This window comes from Mustela erminea, chromosome 12 (genome assembly GCF_009829155.1).
Source record: "Mustela erminea isolate mMusErm1 chromosome 12, mMusErm1.Pri, whole genome shotgun sequence".
NCBI classification, from domain to species: domain Eukaryota; kingdom Metazoa; phylum Chordata; class Mammalia; order Carnivora; family Mustelidae; genus Mustela; species Mustela erminea.
Window position 1 is genome coordinate 91973193 of NC_045625.1, and position 18754 is coordinate 91991946.

The 18754-nt window shown below is 51.9% G+C and overlaps 1 protein-coding gene across 4 annotated transcripts in view; it reads right to left on the bottom strand.

The window, feature by feature from the left end:
• Window positions 1–8968: 8968 nt before the first annotated feature.
• The window catches only part of DIRAS2 (DIRAS family GTPase 2), a 28088-nt gene continuing 18302 nt past the window's right edge, over window positions 8969–18754 (bottom strand). For all 4 annotated transcript variants that reach the window (XM_032308397.1, XM_032308398.1, XM_032308395.1 and 1 more), the window contains one exon: window positions 8969–11881. In XM_032308397.1, coding sequence (XP_032164288.1) covers window positions 11216–11881 — 666 coding nt within the window. In that variant the 3' untranslated portion in view covers window positions 8969–11215. The remainder of the gene's footprint in view (window positions 11882–18754) is intronic.

An 18754-nucleotide genomic window follows, 5' to 3' on the forward strand; every position in this document is an offset into this window, starting at 1 on the left:
GGCTTGGTGAGGCGGACGCCATCTTCCCTGCGCGGCTCATGCTCTCGTTTCCCACCCTCGGACAGCCGCGCTTGCCTCCTCCTGTGGAAGTAAGAGCCGTGAGGGGACCCGCCGCAGGGGCGAGTGTAGTTTCCCGGTGTGGGGTCACTGCTTTTCAGGGGGGCCCTCCACCCCGGGAAGAACACGGATTGGCAGGGGGTCATCCATGCTCTTCGTAAGCAGCTTCCTCTCTCCCTGGCTTCTCCTCTCTGGGAACGTGGAAGAAGGGCATTTCTGGTTCCCCGAAGACTTGCTGGAAGTACGTGGCTCGTCTGACTGATGGCGGTGGGAAGAAATCATGTGCGTCCCTTTTATTCCGGAGGACCCCATTCCCTATCTCAACCCTCAGAGCTCTCCTCCCCTCGGTCACAGGATTCACTGCACGTGAGCCACAGCGGCCGTCACATCCCGGACCCTGCTGGAGGGGATGCCCGTGAGCGCTGGACAGAGCACTTGCAGCACGTTGGAGAGAAACCGTGCTCCGAGGCTCCGTGGTTCTGGGGCTGCTCGTTACCACAGGTAGCACAGCCTGTCCTGACTAACACGGCTGGGAGACCCGGTTCTTCAGAACCCGTTTTCAGCTATTTGCTGACACGGAAGAGTTGGTTTCGTTCAAAGGGGCAGGAGAAATCAGAGAGAAAATTCATTCAAATCCCACACAATAGGAAGAGCCACCTTAACTCGTAGGTGATGGGTGGGTTAGTCAAGATCTAGAACAATGGTGCCTTGTGGCAAGGGTCGCTCACGGCTCTGGTGACCCATTTTTTCCAGGGCATGGAAGGAAATGTCTTAATGGGATTGGAGAAGGGACAATGCCATTTGACCCCCGCCCCCACACCCAAATGAATAAATAAGTAACCACCAGTGATCCTGAAATGCTACCTCCAATGTTTCCCGAGCCCCCGCCGCTGCTTTTTAGTGGAGACCTTGACCCAGAATAAGATGCCAGGATGGCGTGTGGGCAGCCGTTTTTCAAGGAGCTGAATCAGCTGCTGTGATGTTACACGGAAGAGCAAAACCGTAAAAAGTAGAAGTTATGTAACAGAAGCACCAGCCACCAAGGGCCTGGCAACCTCGTCTCCTCTCTGTGCCACATGCGCCCGGGTTTTCCAACATTCCAAACTCTCCAGGCCGCCTTAGACTTGACTCAGACCAGAGAGCAGGACCTCACCTGCTGCAACGCTTTGCCCCTGCTTCATACTCAGTGTCCTTGACAGGCTAAAGCCCAAGGCCAAAAGCGCTGGGGCACGCGGGCAGAGATGTTACTCTGTAGAAAATACAAAAGACCTTGATATGCTACTGAAAGGGCGTGTGTCACCCTTCCGCCACCGCAGCCCCATTCCTGGTAGACGGTAAAACCTGCCTGAGGTTCCAATCAAAACCTTATAAGCCAAAGTATTGCTTTTCCCAATTTCCATACTCTTAGGAAGTTTCTGGATTCAGGTAGTCGTATGGGGTGAAATTCAGTGGGAAAGTGGAGAGGGAATTAGGAGAGATGGTTGCCAGAGCCGGCGGCAACCGGAGGGCCACCTGTCGCGACATCCTGCCTTGGCAGCTGACCCCCACCTGTGATTCCCTCCGGACCAAGGAAAACTAACTTCCTGTATCATTCGTGAGAAAGGAGGGGAGGCCACAGTGCACGTGGTGCCCTGGGAAATCATGACTTTTGCAGTGGCTCGAGGAGAGAGCTGGGAGGGTGGCGCGACCCAGGGCACGGCGCGACCCAGGGCACAGCGCGACCCAGGGCACGGCGCGACCCAGGGCCAGCATTCGCCAGTGCACCACAGGCCTTGGAGGTGGGTTCTCCCAAGAAACGCCATCTAGGGAAAATCACCAATGAATCGTGCTAATTTAATTTAACTGATGGCCTAGTTTTTCTTGAAATTGCTACAAAATTCTGGTTTTGTTTTAAAGATGCATACAAATGACAAGCTTTGGAAGTTCAACCAAGTTCTGTGGTTGCACATATTAATTTTTGTATTATAGTTGTATTAAATTACAATTAATTTAGTTAATGTTAAGGGGTGCCTGGGTGGCTCAGGTCATGGTCCCGGGGTCCTGGGATTGAGCCCCGCATCAGGCTCTCTGCTCGGCAGGGAGCCTGCTTCCTCCTCTCTCTCTGCCTGCCTCTCTGCCTACTTGTGATCTCTGTGTGTCAAATAAATAAATAAAATCTTAACACACACACACACTCACAGCATGTAGCTCACCACCCAGAGGCTCACACATCTTTTTTTCTCCAAGTTGTCCATTCATAACTCAAGTCAGAGGAGACAGTGGGACTCTGGGTCACCACTGGGGCACGAGGCTATCGGGGAAGGTTCCGGGGCCATCGGTGGAGGCATCCTGACAGAGGGTATCAGAACGAGGCTGGGAGGCAACGCTACAGACTGTGGTGCAATCCCCTGTCGCTGCCCCACAACCAGGATGTCTGGCAGACACAGAGCCAAGCCAGGTACAATGTAGACAGCAAAGGGACAAGCCGGGCCTGTCCCCTCCTCCTGCCTCCCTGCACACTGCTTTCGACGTGGGTACAGAGCAGGGTGAGCGGGAACATCCTCCCGCTCCCACGCGAAGGAGTGGGAACGACCCAGGAGAAGACCGTGTGCAAGCCAAGGTCACTGGGGCTTTGTGCGGCAGGCAGCCAGCACGGCCTCAGAGAGGGACACCGGCCCCGCCCTGTCCTCGGCCGGTGCTGTGTGCGGAGGGTGGGATCCTGTCCCCGAGACTCTTCCTGGCAGCCGGAGGGGGTCTGGGGACACCACAAGGGGCCACTGGGGTCCACATCAGGAAAGGGGAGCAGGAACCCCTACGAACCCTTTTCTCAACTCCCAGGGAAAGGAAGCTTTGAAGGGGGGACTGGCTTTTTCCAATTACCTATATTTAGCACTTCCTGAAAGTAGCTATTTTGAGTCGGGTGTGAAGGAAAGCGGCAGAGAAGTTTGAAAGAGGAGAGTGTGTAAGAAAGCAGAGGAAATGTGAGCACAGGACAAGCCCTAGTGGTTCAGATCGCTGTGTTTGGGTTCCCCTCTAGGGGACTGGTGGTAAGGGTGCCCCCCACGGAGGACAGAGAAGCATCTGGAGAGGACCGCTCGGGACAGGTGGCCGGTGAGCTGTGAGCAGCGCGGGCCGCCCTGCCTGGGACGGCTCTCGCTGATGGAGCCAGTCGTCCTCCTGGGAGAGTCCCAGCCTTGTCCCCGTGACGCCAGGGCGCCAAGCCCGTCACGTCTGTGGTTGCAGCGGATGTGACTTCTAGTTATGGCCGTGGTCGGCGGGGCGTCCCTTAGCTCCGGGTCACGGTCACGGTCGCGGTCAGAGGAGCCCAGTGCAGGAGGCACGTTCCCAGCTATGGGAACCGCAGCACCAACGGCCTCTCCGGACGCTCCCCACAGCTCCTCCTTCTAAATGTGATTGTAAAAATCTCAATTAAGAGGATCTTCAATTAATGGAGTGTTCCGGGTAATTTAATTTCCTGGCTTAATTGAGCACTAACCAGAAAAACTTTTCCATTAAAACACATCCCCCCCCCCCACCCAAAGCATATGAGACACACTTTCTTAACTCAGTGAACCTGATTTAAATTTTCTTTGATAATGGAGTCACTGACAGTACCAGGGCCACTGGGCGGAACCTGGCGTCCCACCACCCGCGGCACACACCGCCGCCCTGGGTGGGGTCGGGCTGTTCCTGCTCTCTAGTCCGCTACTAATTAAGGCGGCAGAAGACGTCCCGGGGCAGAAGACTTTTTCTTTTATACACCAGATTTATTTCAGGGGCGCCTGGGTGGCTCAGTCTGTGAAGCGTCTGCCTTCGGCTCAGGTCATGATCTCAGGGTCCTGGGATCGAGCCCCGCATCAGGTTCCCTGCTCAGTGGGGAGCCTGCTTCCCTCCTCCTCCCCTCCCGTGTGCTCTCTGTCACAGTCTCTCTCTCTCAAATAATAAAATCTTTAGAAAAAAGAAAAAAATTAGTTTCGGGTATGCCTAAAGTAGAATGTTAGGGTCAAATGGGTTATAAAATATTTTACAGCCGGGAAGCCCCGAGGTGCAGAACGGGAAAGTTTGGACACACACAGAAGCCCCCAGAAGGGGGAGGTGGGGTTTGCTGCTCATCCTGACCAGGGTTGACGGGGCGCTCCCTGGTCCAAAGTACAGCTCCGGTTCTGAGAAGGTTCAACAAGGAAGACTCTTGTAAGAGCCCCGAAGGACAGAAAACGGGAGCCAGGACGGATTCAGTCGGTGGGAGATTCTGGTGGGTTTTAATGGCGGGGGGGGCTTCCTGGGGTTCGCGGGGCGGCAGCCTGGACGTGGGAATCGTCCGAATGTGCAGAGATGGGACAGGGACACCGACCGTGGACTCAGAGCCGTGGAAGCACATGGGCGTCCGGCCACAGCAGTGGATTTCGACACACAGATTTACAACCGCAGGTCGCTGTCTCGCCGGGACGATGGTGTCTTACACGAAGCCTATGCCCTGGTCCTCCTGTCTGCTCCTGACCCCCACCCTGTGTGACCAGCCACACCGCCGACTGGGGTGTTTGTAGTGTCTAACTCTGAGGGCTATTATGACTATAAAGTGAGCGCGTGCGTGCGTGCCGTGTGTGAGGTGGGTTTGGACCTGCAGCCCACGGTCAAGAAAGAATTCTTGAGATGTCTCTGGTGCAGAAGCCGGTTTTATTAAAGCCCAGGAACAGGACCCTTGGGCAGAAAGAGCTGCCCTGATTTTATACTGGGGAGCTGGGGGAGGCCAGAACGGAGGGAAGCGTCACGCAGGACTTCTTGTGCTCAAGAAGACTCTCAGGACGCCGGAGGCCCGGCCGTTGCCCAGTTAGGGTTGTCCTCCCAGTAAGACACTAACAGGAAGACAGCTGGGAGCTTCCTGGGGGAGCCTTAAGCCCGGCATCTCCCAGGCCCTTGTCAACGGGCTGTAGGTCACGAAGAAACAACTTTATCTTCCCTTTGCCTCGGTTCCCCACGTCACGCACAGAGGGGAGGTGATGCTGGGGCTCCGGGAAACGGAGTCCGTGAGTCTCTGGAAGTCGGGTCTTGACACGAACACTTTTTCCTTGTAGTCGCTGAGACATTGGTAAGGGAGGGAGACTCCGGTCCTGCAGGCCTGTGACCACTGTCCGTGAGCCGTTTGTATTCCCTTCCCTTGGTTCTGGGGTGGCCTGAGGGCCTGGGGAAGGCCCCCCGGGAGCGTGGGGGTGCGTGATGTCCGCTGGTGCTTTGTCCTCGGCTCGCCCCTGCTCCTGCGTCAGTCCAGCAGTGTTGTCGTCAGGATCTCGGAGGCGGGGGGCGGCCTCTCTGGGTCCACCTGTGACGGCATCTTCTAGGTTGGGCAAAAGCTGCTCTTAGTCCAGAGGAGATACTGGAAGTGTAAGGGGCCCCGGACAAAGGAACCGACCGGCCCCGGGACAAAGGAACCGACCGGCCCCGGGACAAAGGAACCGACCGGCCCCGGGACAAAGGAACCGACCGGGGGAGTGCAGGTGTCAGGAGCACGGACCTCTGGCCCCAGCCAAGCTTTCTGGGGGCAGTGGCAGGTCGGCAGAGCCCCGAGAGGACAGGTGGGCGGCTGCTGGGCTTCCGCGGAAACTTAGGCTGTCAGGAACGGAGTGTGCACACCGACCGGCCGGCCTAGGACACTTGCCCCGAAGGGAATCTTGATTAAGTAGACAACGCTCTTCCCTCCGGGAGTTTTAGGGAAGCAGCGGGTATTCCCAGCTAACCCTGGCTCGCAGCAGGGCCTTTCCAACCTTACTCTACGTTTGGATTCCCCCCACACACCCTGAGCTAAGGCCGCATCGGAGCCCTACTACATAGCGATTTCTGCATCGGGGCTCGGGGATCAGGAGGCTTCAGAACTCCTCCAGGTGACTCCAGCCTGCAGCGGGCTTCGGAGTGCTAAGAGAAGACCACATCGCCACTCCAGGTGTGGTCGGTGACCAGGAGCAGAGCGTGGTGGCCGGGAGCCTCCTAGGAATGCAGACGTCCAGGCCCGGGGGACCCCCCTGCAGGCTCCAGCTCTGGGGAGTCACCAGGCCGCCCAAGAGCTTTATTTGCCCGTTGAAGCCTGATAAGCACCAGATAGGATGCCCTTTAATGGGGCCCAATGGGGCTTGCTGATTGCAATTGTCTGTTAAGTTGGAGAAAGCCCTGAGTAACGTGGCAATAACGAGGGGCGGAGAGCCAGAGCAGGAGCCAGCAAAGAGGCTTCAGGAAAGGGAGGCGCGCTGGCTGCCGGCGGCGGGTTGTGCCGGCACAGATTCACCTTCACAGTGTCACAGCCCTTCCAGGCCGAGTCCTACATGGTCGCCGGTGTCTCCGGAAAGCTCAGCGTGTGACAAGACAGGGCTCCATGCTTTGCACTAATTGAATCCTAAAGGCCGGCCCTGCAGCGGATGCTAATTCCCCTTTTACAGAAGATCAGAGGTTAAAATCCAGCCCTGCCCGGGTCCCCTGGCTTTTCACAGGCAGACATAGGGTTTTACCTGGTTTCGAGTTGTTGGTTTGTTTTCCCCGTGTCCCCAGAAGTCGAGTTTGTATTATAATCAGCGTTGAGAAGGAGTGAGGACCGAGGGTGCCCAGCAGGAACTGAGCCCAGAAACAGCTCTGCGGTTCTCAATAGCAAACCCACTTGACAGCCTGCCCTTGAGAGGGGGTTGGAGCCGGAGACACAGGGTTAAAAAGGAGATTCTCTTGGTTCCTGTTGGGGGCCCGGGAGCACCTGCCTCTACTCTGTCCCTCCTAGCTCCGCTCCTGAAGCCTGAGTGGGGCAGCCGGGGACAGGGGCTGGTAGGGACCGAGGTACCGAAGATGCTAAGGTTTGTAGCTAACAGCCAAGAAAAAATTCTTGAGATGTCTTTGATGCAAGAAGGTGCTTTTATTAAAGCACAGAGACAGGACGCCAGGAGGAGAGAGGTGGCCAACCATCCACTTTCAAGTGGGCAGGGGTCAGGGGCAGTGTAAGTCTCTAGGAATTTTGGAAGGCAGGACCTTGACCGGACCAGGCATTGTGGGGAAAAGGCCATTCATTACTGCCTAACAAAAGCCCAGGCATGAGGCCCCCGGGTATATACATCAACACGGGTCTCGCGGGGGTGAGGGACAAAGGAGTCTCCAGAGGAGCTTCTACATGCCAAAGCAAATGCACAGGGCCCCGGGGCTCCCCGCCCCAGCAAAGTACCAGCACCCAGGCAGCCAAGCTCCCAGAGGGATGCCAGGCCACTTGTGTCCACCACCTGCCAGTGGCCTGCCGGTAGCAAGGAGACTCGGTCCTTCCTTGGCTTTCATGTCCCACACCAGGGAACACCTGGGAGAACCTTCTGGAGGGGCGCCTGGTGGCTCAGTCGGTGAAGCATCTGCCTTTGGTTCAGGTCATGGTCTCAGGGTCCTGGGATCGAGCCCCACTTCGGGCTCTCTGCTCAGTGGGGAGCCTGCTTCTCCCTCTCCCTCTGCTGCCCCCCTCCTGCTCCCGCTCTCTCTCTGTCTCTAACAAATAAATAAAATCTTGGAAAGAAGGAAGAAAGGAAGAGAGGAAGAGAGGAAGGAAGGAAACCTTTGGAAACGTCCCCATCCCAGCCCCACGCAGAGCCCGATGGCCTCCGGTCCAGCGGTGAGCTCGCGGAGCAGGTCCGGGAGAACTCGCTTAAGACCCTTCCTGACAGGCCGCACCCCAAAGAATCAGAGCCACCACCTCCAGAGGGTCAGAATGGAAGCTTTATTTCAATAGGTTTCATTATTTTCAGACCATCACTGGCAACTAGAAACGGGTATGCAAGGGTGGGTTCTGTAACTGAGGAGTAAATCAAACAGAATCGATCATGGAGATGTAACAAGAGACACCTGAATATAAATAGACACGTTGATATCCCACACGTAGAAAAGTCATGCTCTGTAAATACTCCTGTCCACGTATGTCCCTGTGGAGGTCCGAGTTCTGGGATGGAGCTTGGAGGGCTTCCGTGGGTCCCGTTAGCGCCGGATGCTTTCAGAGAGCTTATGTACAAGCGACACGTTACAAATCTTGAAAAGGAAACTAATCACAGAGCAGTTTTTAAAATCTTTAACAGTTGTTTGTTCTACAAAGAAGGAGCATTTCTTCGATATTAGAAATGGTGAAACAAGTACGTCAGCTTATAGGTATGTACAATGTACGGCTTTATACCTCAGAAGTGCAGGAGGATAAATTATATATATACATAAAGTGTATATGTCATGTTAGATCTAGGGAACGGTTCGATATTGCTCGTGTTGGTCTTTGTATTGCATGCATGCCCGGGGCACGCCCATGGCTTGTCACCAGATGGAGGAGGGACCGGGAGGGACACAGGGGACTCATGGAGCCCCAGGCTTATCCCCTGAATGTCATCTTCAAAGCAATATGCTGAGTTTCGTGACATCTTGTGGCCAGGCCAACCACTTCTGTGCCCATGTGCAATGTTTGGAGGGGCCCTTCAGAACCTTGGGGGGTTTTGGGGGGACATACTCAGGACAGGGCCACGTAAATACTAAACACATCCAATTCGGGGAACCAACTCCTTGAGCCCTGAGACAACTGGGGGTCTCCTCCAAGACTGTACTGAGATCATCATCAAACCCTCAGTGTGGTTCACGGACAACGATCGCCCAACGAAGACCTGTGACAGAGGCATCAGTAGCCTTCCCAGAAATTCATGGGCAAAGTACAAAGGAGCAAAGTGGGTCCAGTTTTCAACCATTAAAAGCTCCTCCTATTTTTTCCTCTCTTCCCTCATGACCCTCTGCCTTGAAACCAGAGAGAGAGACAGACCATAAGAGACTCTTAATCTCAGGAAGCAGACTGAGGGTTGCCGGACGGGCTGGGAGGGCTGGGGTGGCTGGGGGTGGACACTGGGGAGGGTGTGTGCTGTGCTGACCGCTGTGAGTTGTGTAAGACGGATGATTCACAGACCTGGACCCCCAAACAAATAATTCATTGTATGTTAATTAAAAAAAAAAAAAACCTCTATTGATGAAGCTCTAAAAGCTTCAGTGGCAGACCAGGGCGTGAGAGGCAGAACGGGAACCGTGACTTCTACCAGTGAGGACAGGGCGTCTGGCAGGGAGGCCTCACACCAGGAGCCTCGGGGACGCGCACGCAGCCCCTGCTAGACCCCAGCCTCCGATGGTGGCTGTGATGTCCTGTTTCTTCTTCCACTTAACCCACATCCAAATGACAAACCAATCTCACTTCTCAAAGAATAGAAACAAGTAAAAAAAAAAAAAAAAAAAGAGTAGGACTAGGTTGAAAAATAAATGTTCTAGAAAGTTCACCAGCCAGGTGTGGCTGTGAAGGCTGTGGGGCAGCCACCATGGGAGGGGCCTCCCTTAGGACCTGCTGGGACCTCCGGTCTGGCTGAGGCATCCTTCTGGGCTCCCCAACCCCGCTGGCATGCAGGCCGCGTCCACACCCTGCTCAGGGCGCCACTCGGAGACCAACGTGTGGGAAGACAGTGGGGCGGCTGGTTCTCAGCGGCGTCTCCCACCCGCGGCACCACACGTACCACCTGGGGACTTGCTGGCAGAGCACAGAAGAACAGCAAAGGCAGGGACGCTGAACCAGAAAGGGCTGATGAGGGTGCGCCCAGCGCACGGAGCTGTCCAGACAAGAGCAGAACCCAGGGGGCTGGAAGCACACATCCCCAACGTGACCACTCGGCGGAGGCTGGCGCGGCCATCTGACAGCTGAGGGCTCCCCGTCCCAGCCCAGGGCCCCCTCCAGCCTCTTCCAGCCTCAGGCAGGAAGCCCTGCTGAAAGGAAGACTCTGGAATCCTGGGCCAGTGTGAGCAACGCCAGCTGGAACAAACAGGAGGGCTCACAGGCTCTGTCGGTGGGAACTCTCTGGAAGCAGAGCCAAACCAGACTGGACAGAGCAGTGAAGCTGAGCCTGCCTCCAGCCTCCGCCCCATCTCCTCGCCAGCACGCGGGAACCAGCAGACGCCCCGATTTGGTCTGGAGGATTAAGAATGCACACAAGGTCATTAAGAGGAAAAGATCATTGTTTCCGGAGTGGAGAGCACGTCGAACAGCGATGAGGAGACACCGGTGTCACGGAGCATGCAAGATAACCCATTCCTTGAACACGCTCTCCGGGAATATGCTTCTGTTACAGACAGATCACCAAAAACACAGTGAACGACTTCTGATTCGAAGTATTTCCTCGAGGGGCAGAGTATGGCGTAGAGGTGTCCGTGTGACTTAGAAAACAGATGTGCTTCTGGTCTTCGGACGGCCTTTGCTGGCTGTTCCAGCGGCATACAGACGGAGTTACTGAGAAGAAGGAAACCATCTCGGAAGGCAAACAGCTGTCTAAAAATAATGGCTACTTTAATTGCCTTTATTTAAAACCTGAGGGGCTGGAAGAAGCCGACCCCTCCTAGGTGAAAGGGAAGATAAAGCACATCTCTAAAACCCTCGAGGGGAACTCGCCGAGTGCCGGGACACTGCGCTAGTCGGTCCAGAGACCCTCGCTCCCGCCCTGCAGGGTGTCTGACCCAGCAGGATGCCACCACTGTATGTGAAATAAACCCTCCCCAAAGTGACAGGGACACCCGCTAATGAGGTCTGGTGTTGGGAGTGCCTCCCCCTCGAGCAGCGAACCTCACGCGTCAGGGACCCGTCAGCGAGCAGCCTCCGGGGGCCACTGTGACATGTTATTTGTAATTCGGCTAAAGGACCTGAAATGGAATGAACTTGGCCTGGGCTCCTCCCCTCCTGCCCCTCCCGGCCCCAGGAGTGTCCAGCTTTGAGCGCGCTGGGGGGGATGGTCTGGTCGGGGTGGGCCGTGGCTGGGGGTCCCACACTGTCGCACGCATGCAGATGGGACCCGCTCCCGCCAACCCAGACCATCCCCTCCTGGTGAAGCCGCCTTTGGAGACAGCCAGCGCCTCTCCAGCCCCCAAGAGGCCGGGCAAGGCAGGGCGTCCATCCGAAGGGCTGGGCAGAATCCCTGACTCTGGAGAGGGGGTGCTTATCGGTGGTGGCATGAAGGGCCCTCTTGGGGAGGACAGGGCGCGCGGCTCGGTCCAAAGGCGATGTTGAACACGTGGGCATCGGACATGCTGCCCTGACGACGGCGGGTGTCACGTGAGGTGGGGAAGGGGATGGGGGTGGGGATGGGGGGGACACGCCGTGGCTCCTCCCACGGACGGGCCTTCACATGACCACGCACTTGCCCTTGAGCTTCTCTTTCCTTTTCTGCTGCTTGCTCTTTTTCCCGTCGATCTGGAGGCTCACGGTCCTACGCTTCTCCAAGTTGAGCAGCTCCTGGAAGAGCTCCTTCACGTTGTGGTTGAGCTTGGCCGAGGTCTCCATGAAGGCGCACTTCCACTTCCGGGCCAGGGCCTCGGCCTCGCCGCTGTCCACCTCGCGGCTGGGGCTCTCGTCACACTTGTTCCCCACCAGCATGATGGGGATGCTCTCCACGTCCCCTTTGATCTCGCAGATCTGCTCGTAGATGGGCTTGAGCTCCTCCAGCGACTGCCGGCTGGTGATGGAGTAGACCAGGATGAAGGCGTGGCCCTTGGAGATGGACAGCCGCTGCATGGCCGGGAACTGGTGGCTGCCCGTGGTGTCGGTGATCTGCAGCGTGCAGATGCTCTTGTCACAGCTGATCACCTGCCGGTAGGTGTCCTCCACCGTGGGGATGTAGCTCTCCCGGAACGTGCCCTTCACGAACCTCAGCACCAGCGAGCTCTTGCCAACGCCCCCGGCCCCGAACACGGCCACGCGGTAGTCATTGCTCTGTTCCGCATGTTGCTTGGGACCTCTGCCCGTCACCAGGAAGCACCTAGCCGAGGAACCAGACGTGGGAGACGATTCCTTTAAAAAAAAAAGAAAAAGAAGAAAATCTTGAGATGGAGCACATTACCCTCGTTTGGTAGCGTAAAAAGAACAGGAGGGGTATGATTTGCTTTCATGCTCCCGACATAAGATAATTTGAAAAAGTCATTTAAAAAGTCTAGAATTCTAGTAATTATGGTCAATCTCCAACTTCCAATAGGACCGTTGCTCTATTCAGTAGCTAACTAGAGTCAGTCTGTTTCTCCTTCTTAGACCATGAACCTGAGCATCCCTGTGTCTAGGGAGAAGGTGCCAAGTCAGTCCAAGGGAGGTGGCATCAAGGGAAGGGAAAGGGGAGATGGGCATGAAGTACCCTCCAACACACACACACAACCACACACACACCCAAACACAACCACACATACACACAACCACACAACCACACACACACAACCACACACACACACACACAACCACACACACACAACCACACAAACACACACACAAATACACACACACAACCACACATGCACACATACACACACACAACCACACACACACACACAAACACCCAAACACAACCACATATACACACAACCACACACACACACACACAAACACACACACACAACCACACAAACACACACACACAACCACACAAACACACACACAACCACACACACAACCACACACACACACACACACAAACACACACACACACAAACACACACACAACCACACAAATACACACACATACACACACACAACCACACACACAACCACACACACACAACCACACACACACAACCACACACACACACAAATACACACACACACAAATACACACACACACAAACACACACACACACACACAACCACAGAGGACCTTATTGTTTCACCCAAAGTACATTCAGGTCATACTATATGATTTTTGGTAAGTACAGGGGTGGGGAAGAGAATGCTGTTAATATTTATACAATGTTTATATTGACCCGTGAAAACCTCACACCTACAGCCCTGGTCCCACTGTCCCCGTTGTGCACTGAGAACACTAGAAACACAGGGGCATCAGGGAGTGTAACTTCCTGGACTTCACGTGGCTGGAGACAGGTGGGCCTGGCACACAAACCCAGTGTCACTGCCCCCCACGGGGTGTCCCCAGGCCACCTATACTGGGAGCTGGTGGCAGGGGCTTGGTCACCGCCAAGGCCATGGGGTGGACTGGGTCACTGAGCAGCAAGCATTGACAGGTAACTACAATGCTTGGAGGGCCCACTCATTCAAATCAAATTTCAATCAAAATTAAAATGATTATAGGTACTTTCTTTTTAAGAATTACCAGGAGTCACGTGTTATTGAGGTAACAGAAGAAACAGCCACAAGTGGTTGCTAAAATGGAGCAGAATGGGGTTTTTCTTCATTACAAACATTGCCTCCTGCCCAAGAGGAAGTGTGCTGTCCTCACATATAGATGACCAACTATCTTTCGTCCTGTCTCTTCTTCAGGAAGGAAGGACATATAACAGACAAAGAAGTACAGAATTAAGCAAGATCCATTTCCCCCCCGCAGGTGGACAAGACTGTGGAAATGTGAAGCATGGAATCCATTTCTTCCAGGAAACCACGGTGCTGCTGGTCACGTTTCCCATCTCCAGTAACTCATGGACCATAAGAAAAGGGACTGCTCAGCAAAGTCAATTTTAGAGGCAAACGATTAAGCGTAATTAGCCATGGAAATGAATAGGTGTAACTACGTCCAGTGGCAAGACAGGGCATCGGATCAAAGCCCAGGAGGCCGGCATTCTGTCTTCCAATTCTTCTCCGAGCTTCAGTGTTTGCCTCCAAACCAGCTCAATGAAATCTTCAGCCATACTTGGAAGCACTTGGGAATCCCTCACCAACCAGGAGGCTGAAGAAGCATCAAATGTCCCAGGAAAACACAGAGAGGTGTAAGGTAGTTCAAAGACAGCAAAAGTCTTAAGGAAAAGCCCACTCCGGAGTTTGGGACAATCTATTAAATGCTCACAAGATCATTGCGATCAACTCAAGAGTGCAGAATTATAATACACTGTTCTAATTAAAAAAAAAAAAATGCAGTGGTCTCTGGGACCTGGCTTGAAACCTCAGAATAAGCCACTCTCTGTTCTTGGGAGGTCATGTCCACACTCAGCCTTGCCTCGCTATGGCTGTTGAGCTCCAGTCTGGACTGGGAGCATCCACCTGGAAGGGAATGTGTCTTAAGCTCCGTATTCCAAAATCTCTACAGGAGCCCTTGGCCTTGAGCTCACGCTCATCCTGTGTGTGCTGAGTATGTGGCTGGCCTTGCTAAGGTGTCTCCATTATTCCATTGGCAACCAAAATGGAGAAGGCCAACATGAAACACAAGTAGGAAGAATCCAGAGCTACAGCTGTGCACTTGCGCGAGAACTATCTCCTGAGCTTCCTAGAAAGGTCAGGCTCTGGACGAGGGGTCAGAAAACCCAAGTGCAGAGGGCAGACCTAAGGCTCGGGCTTCTGTTCCCATGGACTTTAGGATTAAGTGAAGCAGCAGAAATGAGAAGATGACTTCACAGATAATTAATAAATTATATCACAGTGGTGTTTCTAAAGAGAGGTCTGAGGGCAAGTCATCCAACCCAAGATTCCAGACACGGCTGCCCTAAGGTGGTGGCATAGAAGCAGGAATCTGACAGTGGTCAAATCATAAGCCAAGGCAGGAGGAGAGCCTAGTGGGGCCCTCAGGAGAGATGCCACCAAGGGCTGGGTGAAGATGCGGAGTGATGAACAGCACATTATCCAGGAGACATTGCCTCTTGCTGATGTCCAAGGGCGGGAGTAGAGCCAATGTTCGTGCCGGAGTACTAAGCCAGTGCTGTCATCTGGGCAGAGCTGGGCAGGCGGGTAAGCGGTGGCATGTTAGTCAAGAAGAAAGGCAGGTTTGAAGAAGATGATGAGGAAGCAGCTGTGATTGCTTCAGGTTTGTAGGACAGACAGGTAGAGATAGTATCTCTTGGTGACTGGGCTTTAGTCTGAAAGGTCAGCAGAGAAGTCTAGTCTAGCGATAAATGCGTAGGTCTCATCTACACAGAAATAGCACTATAAAAAGTAAAATTAGCCAGGGAGAAGGCACGTAGCAAGAGAGAAGACCAAATGCCAAATCTGATGTAAGAGAACTTGGTGAGTTATCTACTTACACTTCCTGCACTAGAGCTGCCTGCAACAGCAGACAGACGCAATAATAGCACCTTCTTTTCAGAGCTGCTAGGGGGCGCTAGTGAGACACTACAAGACCCAGCACTGGTGTGGTTGGGAACCCAAGCTCTCTGACTACATTTAGTGAGGACTGGGCAGCAAAAGGGATCTCAAAGGAGCAGTAGGGTCAGGGGTACAAACTGGAGAAAAGGCACAAAAGTGCAAAGAAGGCAAAACAAACAAACAAACAAAGTCCTGGAGGGGATGTAGCTGAAGCAGTGTTGAGAAGGAAACTGTAGCTATGAATATCTATGTTAAATAAGAACGAAGATTGCAAATTGGTAACCTAATCACCCACCTAAACCAAAGTAAGAAAAATGTAGGAAAGATTAAAGTGAGAGTTAGTACAACAAAGAATAGAAAAACAATAGAGAGAAATCAAGAAACTCAAAGCTGGTTCTTTCAAAATATCAACAAAACTAACAAACTTTTTGCCAACTGACCAAAGAAGTGAGGAGACTTAACTGCTAAAATCAGAAGTGAAAGAGGAGACAGTACTACAGACCTTGCAGAAATATGGAGTGTTATAGGGAGCTTCTGTGACCTGCCTCATGGTAACATGCTAACACTAGTGGCTCAGATGAGACAGACCCAAACTATCAAAGCTCAATCAAGCAGAAATGGAAGATCCGAAGAGACCTGTAGCAGAGTAGTAATCAAAAAACTATCCATAAGGAAAGGCAGGTCCAGACGGCTTCACTGGTGAATTCCAGCAAACATTTGAAGGGTTAATACCAACACTTTACAAACTCTGCCAGAAAGTGGACTAGGAAAGAATCCTTGTCACTGCTTTTGAAGCCCTGATGCCAGCTTGAAGCAAAGATTTCACAATAAAACTACACACCAGTATCTCTTATGAATATATACAAAAATCTTCAACAAAATAGTAGTGAACTGCATCCATCAATATATAAACAAGATTGTACATTATAACAAAGTGAGATTTATACCAGGAATGCAAAGTTGGTTTAACATTCAAATATTACTATAACATACCATTATCAATAACAGACTAAAAAATTGATAGATCTCAGTAGATACAAAAAAGAATGAAGTTGACAAAATTCAGCACTCAGTCATGATTTAAAAAAAAAAAAAAAAGAGGATCAAGAATAAAAGCACATTCCCCCAACCCCAACCAGAAAAAGAGCACATCATGCAACAGGGCAACTAAGAAAATACTTAATGATGAAAGACTGAAGGTTTTCTCCCAAAGACCAAGAAAAAGACAAGAGTTCTCAGTCTTAGAGCTTCTATTTACCATTTTCTGGGAGGTTTTGACTAGAAGAAAAGTCAAGAACATGAAATAAAAGACATCCAGATTGGAAAAGACAAAACAAAACCATTTATGGCAGACGGCATAACCTTGTCCATAGAAAATTTTAAGAAATCTTCCACAAAGAAAAAAGAACCCTAAAAGGGTTTTGAGTGTCCCATGTGGAAATCAACCATATTTCTACACACTTGCAATGAATGATCTGAGACAAAATTAAGAAACCAATTTTTATAGTATCATCAAAAAGCATAAGATACTCAGGAATAAAATTAATGAGGAAGCATAAACATTACACTCTGACAATTAAAAAATATTGTTGAAAGAATCTAAAAACCTAAATAAGTGGAAAGGCACCCTGTTTAAATGTCAGAGGACAGAATTTTGTTAAAATGGCAATATTCCTCAGATCACCTATGGATTCAACACAATTCCTACAAAAATCCCAAAGGGCTACTTTACAGAAATTGACAAGCTGATTCCAAAATTCACACGAAAATTCAAAGGGCCCAGGACAGTGTGACAATGTTGAATGTAGGAAGAAGTTGGAGAGCGCGCACTTCCCGACTCCAGACTCACCGAGGGCAGCAAGCCGCTGCACGTGCTCGTCTCTTGATCGGAAACGGATTCACAGATACAGGGGAAGAGGTCCAGAGACCCCAGCGTGAGAAATGACATGTTCAGGGTTCACAGGGTGGTCAGCCAGATTGTTCTGAGTGAACCTCATCTTTCAAAACTATCGTGTGAATGAAATATCAAAATTTTTTAGGTATCATAAAACACCAGACACCTCATAGGTTTGGATCTCGGACCCAAGTTCAAACTGACAAGTCCGAACTGACAGAGCGTGGGGCGGCAGCGGGGGGGAGGGAGACTGAGGCAGTGTTGGGTGTGACTGGTGTGTCAGGGGCTGTGGCGGGAACCAGAGCCATCATGCAGGGCATTTCGGGGCCACAGGACTAAAGAGATGGCCAGAAAGGCAAGCGTGGATTCTCTGGGAGATTCAGGGCTTAAGATCAGTCTGGGGTACTCGAGGGGAAAGTGTATCAGGATGGGTCTCCTGAAGACACAAAACCCCGACCCCAGACCAACCCCAATCACCTGTGATGTTTCAGCTGAAAAACTTTCAAACAAACAAATGAAGGATGAGTTGATTTAAAAGATAAAGGAGATTGTAAGACGCGCTTTCATCCACACCCAGGCCCCTTCCTTCCTTTGGCGCCTGTCTCTCTTTCCAGGAATAGCCGCTGTTAAAAAGAAGGAACACTCAGTTGTCACTTCCTGATGTTCACGATTATAATTTTAAATAATGCACTCGCTGCTTGAATCCTAGATCTTAGTGCCTTTACTTATGACTGGGCCACGTCCTTCTGTGGGATTAGCACAATGCCTTCCTCAGCTGCCTAGGCTTTGTTAGTTCTCTATTTTTAAAGTACATTATTTAAAGTACAGTATTTCAATTTTCTAGGTACAATACTGACAATTTATTCCAAGATTTATATTAAGTCTTTTGCCTGCAGGTTGTTTCTAAACCCTATCAATAAACAGCATTAAAAGGGTTTTGTAGGGACGCCTGGGTCGCTCAGTCGGTTAAGCGTCTGCCTTCGGCTCAGGGTCTTGCGATCGAGTCCTGCCATCAGGCTCCTTGCTCAGTGGGGAGTCTGCTTCTCCCTCTGCTGTGTCCTCTCTTTCTCTGACTAATAAATAAGTAAAATCTTTTTAAAAAGGGAGGGGGTTTGTACAGATTCTTCAAGGCAAAAGTAGAGAGTAGGATTGAACCCACTGAGGAAAAGATCACTGTCATCAGACTTGCCTGGCTGATGGGTAATTTCTGTGTCAGCATCACCGGTCTTAGGTTCGGCTGGGTTTTTCCTCCTCGCTTTTTAACTTTTTTCCCTTGGTGACTCTTAGTTGCCAAGTTGGGATTCCAGTCTATTATCACCTTCCTCAGATCCATTTTTGTTTTGGTAGAAACATTACTGATAAATTCTGCTGCCACTGACATTTCTGAGTGCATGCCTTTCTCACCTGGTAGATGCAATCCCGCAGCCAAACTAAGCTCAAACTGTGCTTTCCTCAGATTTTAAGGATTCTCTGATTTTTGACCTTATCACCCAGGGATACCCACGCAAAATCCAAGTCAGTAGGAGATTCTTATCTCTAGAGGGAAGCTGGGATCTTCCCTTTCCTTTGGCAAGCTGAGAATATTCTCTGTACTCTGGGAGCTACATCTCACCAGGATGGGTGGAAAACTGCTTTTTCGTTGTGTTTTGAGGGTTGGGGAAGGCTGCAAAACCTGATCACCTCACAGCCTGGCCGAATCTTCTCCTCTTTTTAAAAAAGTGCATCATCCCAGCCGCCATGCCCTCTCTCTCTTTCTGGAACTC